Source organism: Mastomys coucha, unplaced genomic scaffold (assembly GCF_008632895.1).
Source record: "Mastomys coucha isolate ucsf_1 unplaced genomic scaffold, UCSF_Mcou_1 pScaffold9, whole genome shotgun sequence".
Classification (NCBI taxonomy): domain Eukaryota; kingdom Metazoa; phylum Chordata; class Mammalia; order Rodentia; family Muridae; genus Mastomys; species Mastomys coucha.
In genome coordinates, this window is record NW_022196915.1 from 13,971,708 (window position 1) to 13,983,444 (window position 11,737).

Genomic DNA, 11,737 nt, shown 5'->3' on the forward strand with positions numbered 1-11,737 from the left:
CTATGTGGCCTAGGCTGGCTTACGGTATTGCTATGTGGCCTAGGCTGGCTTACGGTATTGCTATGCGGCCTAGGCTGGCTTACGGTATTGCTATGCGGCCTAGGCTGGCTTACGGTACTACTATGCGGCCTAGGCCGGCTTTTCTCTGCTCATCTCTTCTGAGAATGTAAGCTTGAACCACTATACCCAGCTAACAATCATCAATTCAAAAATCTGTGATAACTCAGGCCTCTAAACTTTTCAGTTTGCTTAGTTAGATACAACAACCATAAGAGGGTGTTTGGGTTTGCAGACTTTCCCCCTGATTCAACAGTGAGAAATGACTTTGACTCCAGATCATAAAGAATACAAATAAAACTGGATGTCATCTCCATTCTATGCCAGCTTTGAATTTTGTCTCACCACATTATATAACTTACATAAACTACCAGTCCTTATCCCTCCATGACTTAGCTACTTGGTCACCCTCTCTCCAGTCCCAGTCTTGTGTTAATGGCTGCTGTGTTCTTCTGCTCTCCATGGCCACTCACCTCCTCACACTCTCCTCCTATACTGGCCTCCCTCATTCCCCCAGTGGTCCTACATTGACCCTGTGAGAGCCACAACTCTAAGCTCTATACAGTTTCAACTTTGAGTTCCAGATAACAACAATGGGCTCCTGCTTTCTGGCTCATTCTCCCCACCGACAGCTCTGAGCCCTGTTACCTGAGTGGGATCTGCCACCTGCCCACCCTAAAACCTCTCCGTCTGCTCTCATTTCTCTTCTTAAAGATCTTCAGTGTCACCACCAACTAGAATAAATTCTTTGTCATTTTTTATTCTGCAATCTATCACATACACTAAGCAAATCTTAACTCTTAGAAAAGTCCAATTCTCCATAGCATGTGTGGTGGTTTGAATATGCTTGGCCCACTGAGTGGCACTATTAAAAGTGTGGCCTTGTTGGACTAGGTGTGGCCCTATTGGAGGAAGTATGTCACTGTGGGTGTGGCCTTTGAGAACCTAGTCCTAGCTGCCTTTGGAACAAGAGATGGAACTCTCAGCTCCTCCAGCCTCACATCTGCCTGGATGCTGCCATGCTCCCACCTTGATGATAATGGACTGAACCCCTGAACCTGTAAGCCAGCTCCAATTAAATGTTGTCCTTATAAGAGTTGCCTTGGTTATGGTGTCTGTTCACAGCAGTAAAACCCTAACTAAGACAGCAAGTAAGTACCAATGGAGGAACTACGGTAACTGGTTTCATTTATACCCATAACCAAAAATGTCAAACAGGCTACCTGGCAATCCTGCATTTACCAAATTTATATACTCTCTCATTCTTCTCATTTTCAAAATACCTAATATTTCTCCTATTCTATTCTCAGTTAAAGATTTAGCAATTTCACTGAAAATCCTATACCTAAGTATTGAGATGCTAACTTTAAGGCTCTATCACTGGGGCTGGGGAGATATAGTGGCCAAATCATAGTGGTCATGCTTTTAGAGAAAACCAAAGACCCAAGTTAGGTTCCCAGCATCCAGGTCAGGCAGCTCACAACTTCTTGCAACTGCAGCTCCAATGCTTCTGGCCCTTGAAGGTTCACATACACAGACCCCCACCCAGAAACACATGTACACATCCAACTAAAAAATGATCTGAAGAAGAAGTCTATCGTCAAATCTCTACTAACTTCTGTGCTCAAAGTTCTTGTCCTTTCTACTCACATACAAGCCATAAGTCTCTTCATTTTTCATTTTATCTTACATGTATAGGCATTGTGCTTGCATGTGTGTTTGTACTACATGTATGTAGTGCTCGAGGAGGCCTGAGGAGGCCTGAGGAATGCATGAAATCCCCTGAGACTGGAGTTATAGATGGCTGTGAGCCACCATATGGATGCTGGGAACTGAGCCCAGATCCTCTGGAAGAGCAGCCAGTGCTCTTAACTACTAAGACAACTCTCCAGCACCATAAATCTCATTTGAGGGGGCAAGGGAGATCAATCACTCCTACTTCTTGGCAATCTTCTCTCTCTCCTAAAAAACTTCTTTCTCTTCAGCTGGATCAAAAGTAACTGAACACAAGCATTTCTAGATATTTTACCATCTAGAAAATGTTCGACCTCAAGCTCAGTTTGGTGATGTATGCCTGTAGTACTAGCTGTTCTGGAATATGAGGCAGGACATTGCAAACTGTGGGAAACAGTAACATTCTGTCATCATAAAAATTAAAAAGTAAAAAATGAGGGCTCTGGGTATAGCTCAATGTTAGAGAACTTACCTAGCATGAGCTGGGCCTTGAGTTAAGTTCAGTCACCGTCACCACCACCACCACCACCACCACCACCACCACCACCATCATCATCATCATCATCATCATCGTGTCTCAGAATACAGCCCAGGTTGGCCTAGAACTGATTTTGTGGACCAAAGTACCTCAATCTCAGAGAATCACCTGCCTCTGCCTCCTGAGTTCTGGGATTACAAGTATATACATAGTATGCCTGACTTCCACCTTGTTTTTGACACAGGATCTCTCACTGCCCTGCAGCTTCCAAGTAGGCTGTATTGGATGATCAATAGATGCCAGGAGTCTACTGACTTCTGCCTCTCTAACACCACTACTCCTGCTTTTTCACTTGGGTCCTGGGGATGGAACTTGAGTTCTTATGTTCATGCAGTAAGCTGTCTTCCTTGCCCCACAATGGATTTCCAAAAGACACTTCAAAGTAAGCATGTCTCCCTTTTGCTCAGAATAAACCTCCCCATTTTGGGCTAGAGAGATGGCTCAGTGGTTAAGAGCATTGACTGCTCTTCTGGAGGTCCTGAGTTCAATTCCCAGCAACCACATGGTGTCTGCCATGGTGTCTGATGCCCTCTCTGGTGTGTCTGAAGAGAGCAATGGTGAATACATTAAATAAATCTTTAAAAAAAAACAAAACCAACCCATTTCAGTTATCCATGCCAAAAATTTTGCAGTTATATTTGACTCTGCTTATATATCTCATATTTACATTTTTAAAATGTTTTATTTTATGTGTATAAGTGTTCTGTTTCTGAGTTATATATGCACCATGTGTGCCTGGTTACCAGCAGTTGTGAGCCATCATGTAGGTACTGGAAAGTGAACCCAGGTCCTCTACAAGAGTATCAGTGCTTTGAACATCATGATGAGCCCTGTCTCCAGCCTTACAGAGAGTACGGGGTCAAAAGCTGCTTTCCGTCTGCTGAATCTGGCCCCTCCCACCCCCATTCCCACCCACCCACTGCTGCCCCTCAGCATCACGCCCTTCTCCCTCCACCCCAAGGTACTAGCTCCTACCTGAACTGCTACTCACTCCCATCCTTGCTTCCGGGCCTATTCTCAACAGTAGTTCACAACCTGGAAGTCAGATTATGCCATTATCCTCAGAAGCCTCCTCTTATGCTTGGAGGCAAAGCTGAATTTCCCATATAGTCTACTCTTGCCTCTTTTGCCTCCATTGTCTATTTATATCTAACCTTATTTTCTTTTTACTATATCTTTACTGGCAGGGGGCAGGGGACAATTTGTAGGCGTTGTTTCACCGTATGGGCGGGCCCTGGGGATCAGACTTGGAGGCAAGCACCTTTACCAGCTGAGCCATCTTGCCAGTCCCTGTCCTCAGTTTCTATCTTAGTCTCCAATCACATGAGCTTCTTAGATGCTCCCTGACCTCAAGTCAGTGGCTCTTGCTAGAACATGGTAACGTCACATAACACACAGCACCTTTCCTCACTGCTTGCCCATCTCTCCTCACATCACTCAGAGAGCCTCCCCTAAGCTCCTAACTCCCACCCCACCATTGCCCCGGAGCACCTCCTCTAAGCTCCTACCCCCACTCCACTCCCCATGGTCTCCCCTAAGCTCCTGCTCTTCCTCTCTGGCACTGCTTTTCCCTCCCCACTGCTGCCAGGCTCCCTCTGTGACCCTGTCTTCCTCCTTTGTCTTTATTTGTTGCCTTAGTTCTATGTATTCCACACCCCAGTGTAAACTCCACAGAACATATTTTTGTTTTGTTTGTCACCTCTCTGTCCCCTGGACCTACAACATGAGTGCAGCAGGGTCGGTGTTAAATTTAAATTGAACATCTTTAACTGTACCTTGTATGCCACTGAATTCTTTATCCTTGCTTCCAAATTAGCCTCCTTCTCAAAAACACTCCCAGTAACCATGAGATCACATCTGACCCTCTTCTGTCAAGGTTTCCCTTAGTTAACTAGCTTATATTGAACACTTCCTGTTTGGAATCATCTTCGCTATTTATATGATGATAAGCCTAAGTTCAGGTTTTCATTACTACATTACATCTTTCTATCTCATCTCTCCTTCCTGTAATCCCTCAAGCACTTCTTGCTTTTTATGTGCTTAGCACTAGGACAAGTGTCGAGAATACAAGAACATGATTAAGAAGAGATCCTGGCTGTCGGAGAGGATTAGATGTGCCCTCTTTCCTTCTCTTTTGCTAATCTGCAGGCGGACAGGCATGCTGACCATTTGCTCAAGCTCCTTTCCTGCCACTTTCGTAAGCACGCCTCCAGCTACCTGGTGTACTTTCTTCCAAAGAGAAATTAGATTATAGCTACTTCCCTTATCGCAAATGCTATACTGAGCTGAGCTTGGTAGTATATGCCTGTAATCCCGGCCCTGGAGCCTGGGAAGGGAAGACAACTGAGTCCTATGCTAGCCTGAGTGATACAGTGAAATTCAATCTTTAAGTCTTTAATGGATCCCTGATAGTACACAACAGCATCTTCAAGGCCCCTGAGCATCAGCATCATTGCTCCACCTAAGCTTTATATCCTACATGTCCCTGAGCTGCACCATGTCAACAGTCAACATATTTCTCATCACTTGGCATCTTGTAATATTTCCTGCAAGCCTGGACTATGCTTTCCAACTTCTTTAACTAGTAATTACCTCGTTCTGCTCTAAGCTTCTAATTACAGAGCCACCTCATGTACGAGCCGTCTCCTTGTCTCCAACACTGACAGGAGCTGCTCTCTAGCGTGTCCTCTCTTTTCTAGGCATCTCTGACGCCCATCTAACTCTTCAGTACAGACAGACCTGAGCCGCAATCCTCTAGAAGACAGGGTGGCTCTTTCTAACTGTCCCCTCTCCTGAAGAGGACAAATAAAGTCAGTAAGGCTCTAGGCCACACTGGAGCTTTCACGGCTGCTGGAAATCTCTGCAGAAAAGTCTTCTAAAAAACCAAAAATTCAGTCACTATTCCACGTTAAGGTACATTTACTCCCAATTCTATACACTACCAAAGAGGACTAATGAAAGCAGGCAGAGAGAAAGACAGAGACAGAGAGACAGAGACAGAGAGACAGATACACAGAGAAAGACACAGAGAGAGACACACACAGACACACAGAGAGAGAGACACAGAGAGACACACAGAGAGAGACAGAGAGAGAGTGAGCATGTGTCCAACTTCCCTATAAAGGTTATAAAGGTTCAGTTATGTTCAGGTTACTGAGCAAGAAAGCCAACCAAGGTCCAAATCACTCCCAAGAGCTTACTGGACAAGACTGTGTCATAAAACACCTTTTGAATAGCATGCTGCTTTTTTACTAAGCTCATGAATACTTCTTACACTATAAAGACAAAGTTCAGGTTAGGGAGCCAGCCCAGTGGTTCAAGTGCTTGCCATGAAATTTTGAGGACCAGTATATGAATGCTCAGAGCACACATAAATGCTGGGTACATATAAAGGCCCATCTGCAATTCTAGCAAGTGAAAAGCAGACAAGGAAATCCTCCGGAGAAAGCTGCCTAGCTTGACTGTCTGTACTGGCAAGTTCCAGGTCCAACTGAGAGGCTGTGACTCAATAAATAAAACCAATGGAAATATGCATTTTTCACATGGAAACAGGTAGGGTCAAAATCACTTGGCTTACCTTCACAGAAACTTTTGATTTATGCTCTACAAAAGAAAATAAAATTACTAAACTATAAAACCCAAAACATTAAGGCAGTGATAAAGAAAATGTTAAGTGCAGATTAAGATGTTAGAATAAAAATACTATCCCAAAAGCATTAACCGCAAGTCCCACCTGAGTATCCCCACTTTTACAATGTGGTGGCTCAAGTATTAACTCCCACTTCATTTCTATTTCAATATTTTTACCAAGGAAAGACAATAAACAGAGGGTGGTAGGGATCAGGCAAGTAACTGACAGAGACTTAAAAAACTATATTGAGTTTAAAAACTAATAAATAATTTTTAAAAAGACTTTAGCAACTGTGGTTGTACTGTATAAGTTTAACTTTCTCACACAATAATTTGCTTACATACAAAGTATATAATTATCTGAACTCTACCTGCATTACTTATTAGGCAATAAGGTATGGTAACACCAGAAAACATATTGCACATGAAATATATTTTATGAACCAACATAGACAGTAGTGATCACTGCCACAATCTGACTTTACTTGGATAAATATCAACTTGTAGACATTAAAAGCCTTTTTCTAAGTGTCATTTAACTATATTACAAGCAAAACAAAACCTGTTAAAAACTACCACATATTCTGCATACACACTTGAACATTTTAGATTTCCAAAAACACAGCATACCATATGGAGACAGTATTAGCTTGGTTTTTCCATCCAATAATTCAGTTTCAAGCTTTAAGCCATCTCTGCAATATAAAAAGAAAATTGTTTTGATAAGCTTAATTAAACAACTTTCACTAAATAGCAACCAGGAATATTTATAAGAACTTTGAAAGTAAACCTATACCTTTGAATATATACAGGAATCACATGACCATCAAAGCAGGGATTTTGGTTGTTTGTTTCTTTAATTCACATAGCCCAAGCTGCCCTCAAACTCACTATGTAATCCAGACTGGCTTTGAATTCCTGATCTACCTGCCTGAACCTCCCTCAAAGTAGTCTTTAAATTTTAAAGTAGTTTTTTCAAGGCTGGAAAGACAGCTCAGCAGTGAAGAGCACTGTCTATTCTTGGCAAGCAGAACCAACATTGCAGTTAACAAGTGTCTGCAAAGCCCCTCAGGTCTTCAAGGACACCGGGCACACAAGTGGTCCACAGACTGACATGCAAGCATGACACCCATACATGTAAAATTAAAATAAGTACTTAAAAAGTATGTGTATATATATGTATACATATGTACACACACACACACACACACATATATATATATGTATATATATATATATTTTTTTTTAACCCAAGAGGGAAAAAAAATACAAAAGACTTTCTTACAACTTTTCAGTGAGGCCAGCATGTGTCATGTTTAACCTGAAACCTGGTTTTTGTTACTGGTTAAAGCAACCCAGTTATCAGAGCATCTTTTAACTTGCAGCTCCATACCAAAAGTCCCATGCTGCTACCAGAACTCCTTAGCAAGGTACAAGACATAGATATGCCATTTATTATTTTTGTAACAGTTCCATGACTGACACATTCCAAGGAGGAATAGAAGCGACTGAAAGATGGTTAAAATGGTCACCAATGTGACGCTGCTTAAGTACAGAATTCCACACAACTTGGACTATTTCACATACTACATGTTTGCTTTAGTGACTATTACTATCATAATAAATGCACAATAAATTTTGGCTAACATGACACTGTAAGTGTCAAAAGCGCCAGTATAAAGAAACGGTAAACACTAACAGCAAAACTCATGTTGTTTATTAAGGTCAACAAAACTGATGGGATTCTACACACAGTATTTCACTGTTTTACAGGGGGTTCGGGGGGCGTTATGTGTCTATGAACAGTAATGATGACAAAGTCAAAGAGAAAATACCAAACCAAGAAATTAAGGGCGAGCACGTTGACTAGCAACGCTAAACTCACAGAGTTGCTTTGGTAGAGGGAATCAAAGTGCCTGCGTTTGTTAAAGGAAAAAATCTGGGAGATATAGGTTGTCAGAGGCTACCCCATTGCAGAACTACAACAGGTCATGGTTACGTTAGAAGGCAACCTCTTGAATGAATCTGGAGTTGCCAAGCCTCTATTCTACCGCCCCGCAAGCTTACGGGGCAGGCTGCCTCATAGATTTCTAAACTCCGAGAAGAGAATCTAACATTGAACTACTGGATGTGCGGTTACGTCTAGGTTTGGTGACTGGTCTTCCTAACACCACGAACTTCTGAAAATGAAGACCGCACCCCAGGTTCGGTCCAGCCCCAGCACAGGATGCTCCAGCTCAGTGCCCGGCAGCCGTAGCTCCCGGAGCATCTCGCCCTTTAGGGCGCCGTCTCCCCTCCAGGGCGTTCCAATACCACGGTCCTCGCTGGACCCGGAACCCCGCCCGCCGCCACGCGCCGGCTGAAAGCCAGGCCCGCAGCCCAGCGAGTCCCCGCCGGCTTACCCCAGGTTCATGGCCCCGCCGCCCACCCGCAGCTCGCTCTGGTCACTTGCATACCCAGCTTGCTGCCGCTGCTCAACAAACGCTACGCGGATTGGTTGCCTGGGGCCAGCCGGGCCAATCAGAGTGGGACATGCTGGCGGGTGCGTCCGCTGATGCCGGCCTCCAGGGACTCTAGATGCCTTTCGGGGGCGTCTGCGGTTTCTTCGTGAGCACCGCCAGCCTCAGGGAACCGCCTTGGCTCTAATGGAGGTTTCCAAATAGGCAGAAGCAACAGATGTAACCATCCTATTTTATATATGGAGGAGAGGTGTATTTAGTTGAAGGACTCGTGACGCCTAGGACACACAGGATGTGTCTCTTCTCTCTTCGTGGGAACCACACCTTACATACTGAAGTTCTTTAAATACTGCAGCAACAATCACAGTGGAGACCAAACTGGTATATCTGTCGTTGGCAGTGCTATCTCTAGGCATGAAGAGGCAAAAGGACTTGCTAGGGTCGCTGACCACTGGACGATTAAACTACAGCGCCTGTCCCTAATGTGAATATCTATGTGAATAATCCCGGTTGACGCTTTTAGACTCAGTCTAAATTGTCACTTGTTGCTCTTCTAGAGGATCCCAGCACCCAGGTCAGGTGTAGCCACCAGTAGCTATGTCAACCTTGGTGTCAAGACTGGAGTGGGGGAGTGCACTCACACATGTCTTTTAAAATAGGCCAGCCTGTTTGTTTTACAGAGTGAGTTCCAGGACAAAGAGACAACGATCTTAAAACGATCACCTCCATCCTGACCCCCATCCTCACCGCCCACCCAACCCCACCCACCCATCACCCCCAGATAGAAATAAACAAACGTCGCTTTCACAAAGAAGCTGCTGAGGTTCAAGGGGAAGTAGGTAATGTTTACCTCCCTCCTCCTAGGATCCCAGTCATAAAACAGTGTTACATGAGCTTGCATGAAGCTCATGCATGAAGAGCATGCATGAAGGTTTTCAGGGTGGAGCTGGAGTAATTTGAAAGTGAGTACATTGGGAGGTCTGTACCTAGCAAGGATGATGACATCCTCCTGGCTGTGAGTACTTGGGCACCTGCTCCCTTTGATTCCTCAGAGCCCACAGGTAATTACAGCAACATTGTATATAGTTAATTGGCTGAGAGGGATACTCTGGAGAGGGTCCCACAAACCTCCCTATCTAGTCCTTCCGTGAGGGAGTGCTAGCTCATGCCAACAGGCCCATCTAAGCATCCTGAAGATGGTAGTAGTTGGGCTTGGAGGATAGTCTAGTCCTATGCAACAGAAGCCCTCCTGAAAGATTGGGGGATTCCCTATCACAAGCATTTGGAATCCTGTACCAAAGTGAGCCTCAGAGAAACGCCTTGTACACTTCTGCAGCCACAGCTGTTGCCACTTAAGGAGACGGAGGCAAGCGGTCTGCTATAGTGTGAGGCCAGCCTAAGCTACACAGGTGTGGTGGCTGTTCCTGGTTGTCAGCTTCTGGAGTGAACTACAGTTCAGAAGTGGAGGGCACACCTGTGATCCAGATCTTGAGGCTGTGAGACATGGGCTTCTGACTCAGATCTTGACTTGGGATGACACATACTTTTGATCCAGATCCTGAGGCATAGCGGCCATGAAAAGCTTAGGCCCAGTCAAGATAGTATATACCTTTAATCGCAGGAGACTGAGGCAAGCAGATCTCTGAGTTCAAGGTCAGCCTGGGACAGAGCAAGTTCCAAATCCAGGTGTGGTAGTACATACCTTTAATCTGGGCCACACCTTCTGCTGGAGGCCTACATAAGGACATTAGATGGAAGGCTTGCTTCTTCCTGCCAGCACATCTGTTGGAACCTCTTTAGGATTCCAGCTTATACAGAAGACCAGCTGAAACAACTAGCCCTGTGAAACCAAGCAACTACTAGATTCTTGGACTTCCCATTCCCAGATCCCATTGTTGGGTTAGTTGGATTTGCAGACTGCAGGTCATTGCAATAAATTCCCTTCATATAGAGAGACGTTCCAAAAGTTCTACAGACTCTAGGGAACCCTGAATAATACAATAGGGCACTGTTTCTTTAGAAAACAACAGGCTTAGAAACACATACCTGAAATACCAGCACTTAAGAGTCTAAGACAGCCGGGCGGTGGTGACACACAACTTTAATCCCAGCACTTGGGAGGCAGAGGCAGGCAGATTCCTGAGTTCAAGGCCACCCCGGTCTACAGAGTGAGTTCCAGGAACAGCCAGGGCTACACAGAGAAACCCTGCCTCGAAAAACCAAAAAAAAAAAAAAAAAAAAAAAAAAAAAAAAAAAAGAGTCTAAGACAGAAGACCAAAGAGTTCAAGGTCAGTTTCTCCTACATGAGACCCTGTTTCAAAAAGGGTCTAGAGAAAAAGAAACAAAGGAGGGAGGAAGAATACACTCACACACTTGACCATACCGTTTATGTTTAGCTGACTGTGGTGGTGCGTGTCCTGTCTTTAACCCCAGCACTCAGGAGGCTAAGGCAGGGGATTCTGTGAGTTCAAGGTCACCATGATCTAAAGAGTGAATTCCAGGTCAGCAAAGAGCTACATAAAAGCCTATGTCTAAAAAAAAAAAAAAAAAAAAAAAAAATTACTTGGGGCTGGTAAGATAGCTCAGTGGTTAAGGCTGCTCTTCTGAAGGTCCCGAGTTCAAATCCCAGCAACCACATGGTGGCTCACAACCATCCATAACAAGATCTGACGCCCTCTTCTAAAGTGTCTAGAGACAGCTACAGTATACTTACATATAATAAATAAATAAATCTTTAAAAAAATTACTTAAAGGGACAGCTTTTTATTTATGCATAAAAGGGCTAAAATCAGGTTAATAGTTGTTTTGAATTTGAAAGTATTACTTTTTTCTTTGATTTTTTGTGGTATGTATACATGCAAGGTGTGAGTTCCCATGTGTGCTGGAGTGGGTGCACATGCACATGTGTGAGGCCAGAGGTGGATGGAGAGTGGATTTTTCTTCCAATTTCTCTCTCTTTGTATATTGAAGGGTCTCTCATGTGGAGCCAAGAATTTGCTAACTCAGCTAGACTATCTAGCCAGCTTGCCCTACCCCATCTCTGCTCTGGGGGTCTCAGCAAATACCAAGGTCAGCAGAATGTCCCTTTGCATGAGGCAAGGAGGAAGCTCAGTTCAGCATAACTCAGTAGCCAATGTAGGTTCCAATTTTGAGAGTCTGATTCTGGGTGGATTATTTCAGACATACTTAAGCCAGCACAGTTTGGGGAAAAAAAGTTTTCTGGTGATAAATAACTCAATCCAGTATGTAACAACAAAACTTGACAAGATTTTATCTAAACTCTCTCGTAAAGTTCAAGTGATATCCTCCATAAGGATAG

At 44.0% G+C, this 11,737-nt stretch overlaps 1 protein-coding gene across 6 annotated transcripts in view; it reads right to left on the reverse strand.

Annotated features, from left to right (window-relative positions):
* Positions 1–8,438, reverse strand: part of Ccdc66 (coiled-coil domain containing 66) — a 33,457-nt gene extending 25,019 nt beyond the window's left edge. For 2 of the 6 annotated variants that reach the window (XM_031362626.1, XM_031362621.1), the window contains exons 1-3: positions 8,362–8,436; positions 6,590–6,654; positions 5,907–5,932 (exon numbers count right to left, since the gene is read on the reverse strand). In XM_031362626.1, the coding sequence (XP_031218486.1) occupies positions 5,907–5,932; positions 6,590–6,654; positions 8,362–8,372 (102 nt within the window). In that variant the 5' untranslated portion in view covers positions 8,373–8,436. Of the gene's footprint in view, positions 1–5,906; positions 5,933–6,589; positions 6,655–8,158; positions 8,342–8,361 lie in introns of those variants that run through there. The other 4 variants (XM_031362624.1, XM_031362622.1, XM_031362623.1 and 1 more) reach the window with 4 other exon arrangements.
* Positions 8,439–11,737: the final 3,299 nt, after the last annotated feature.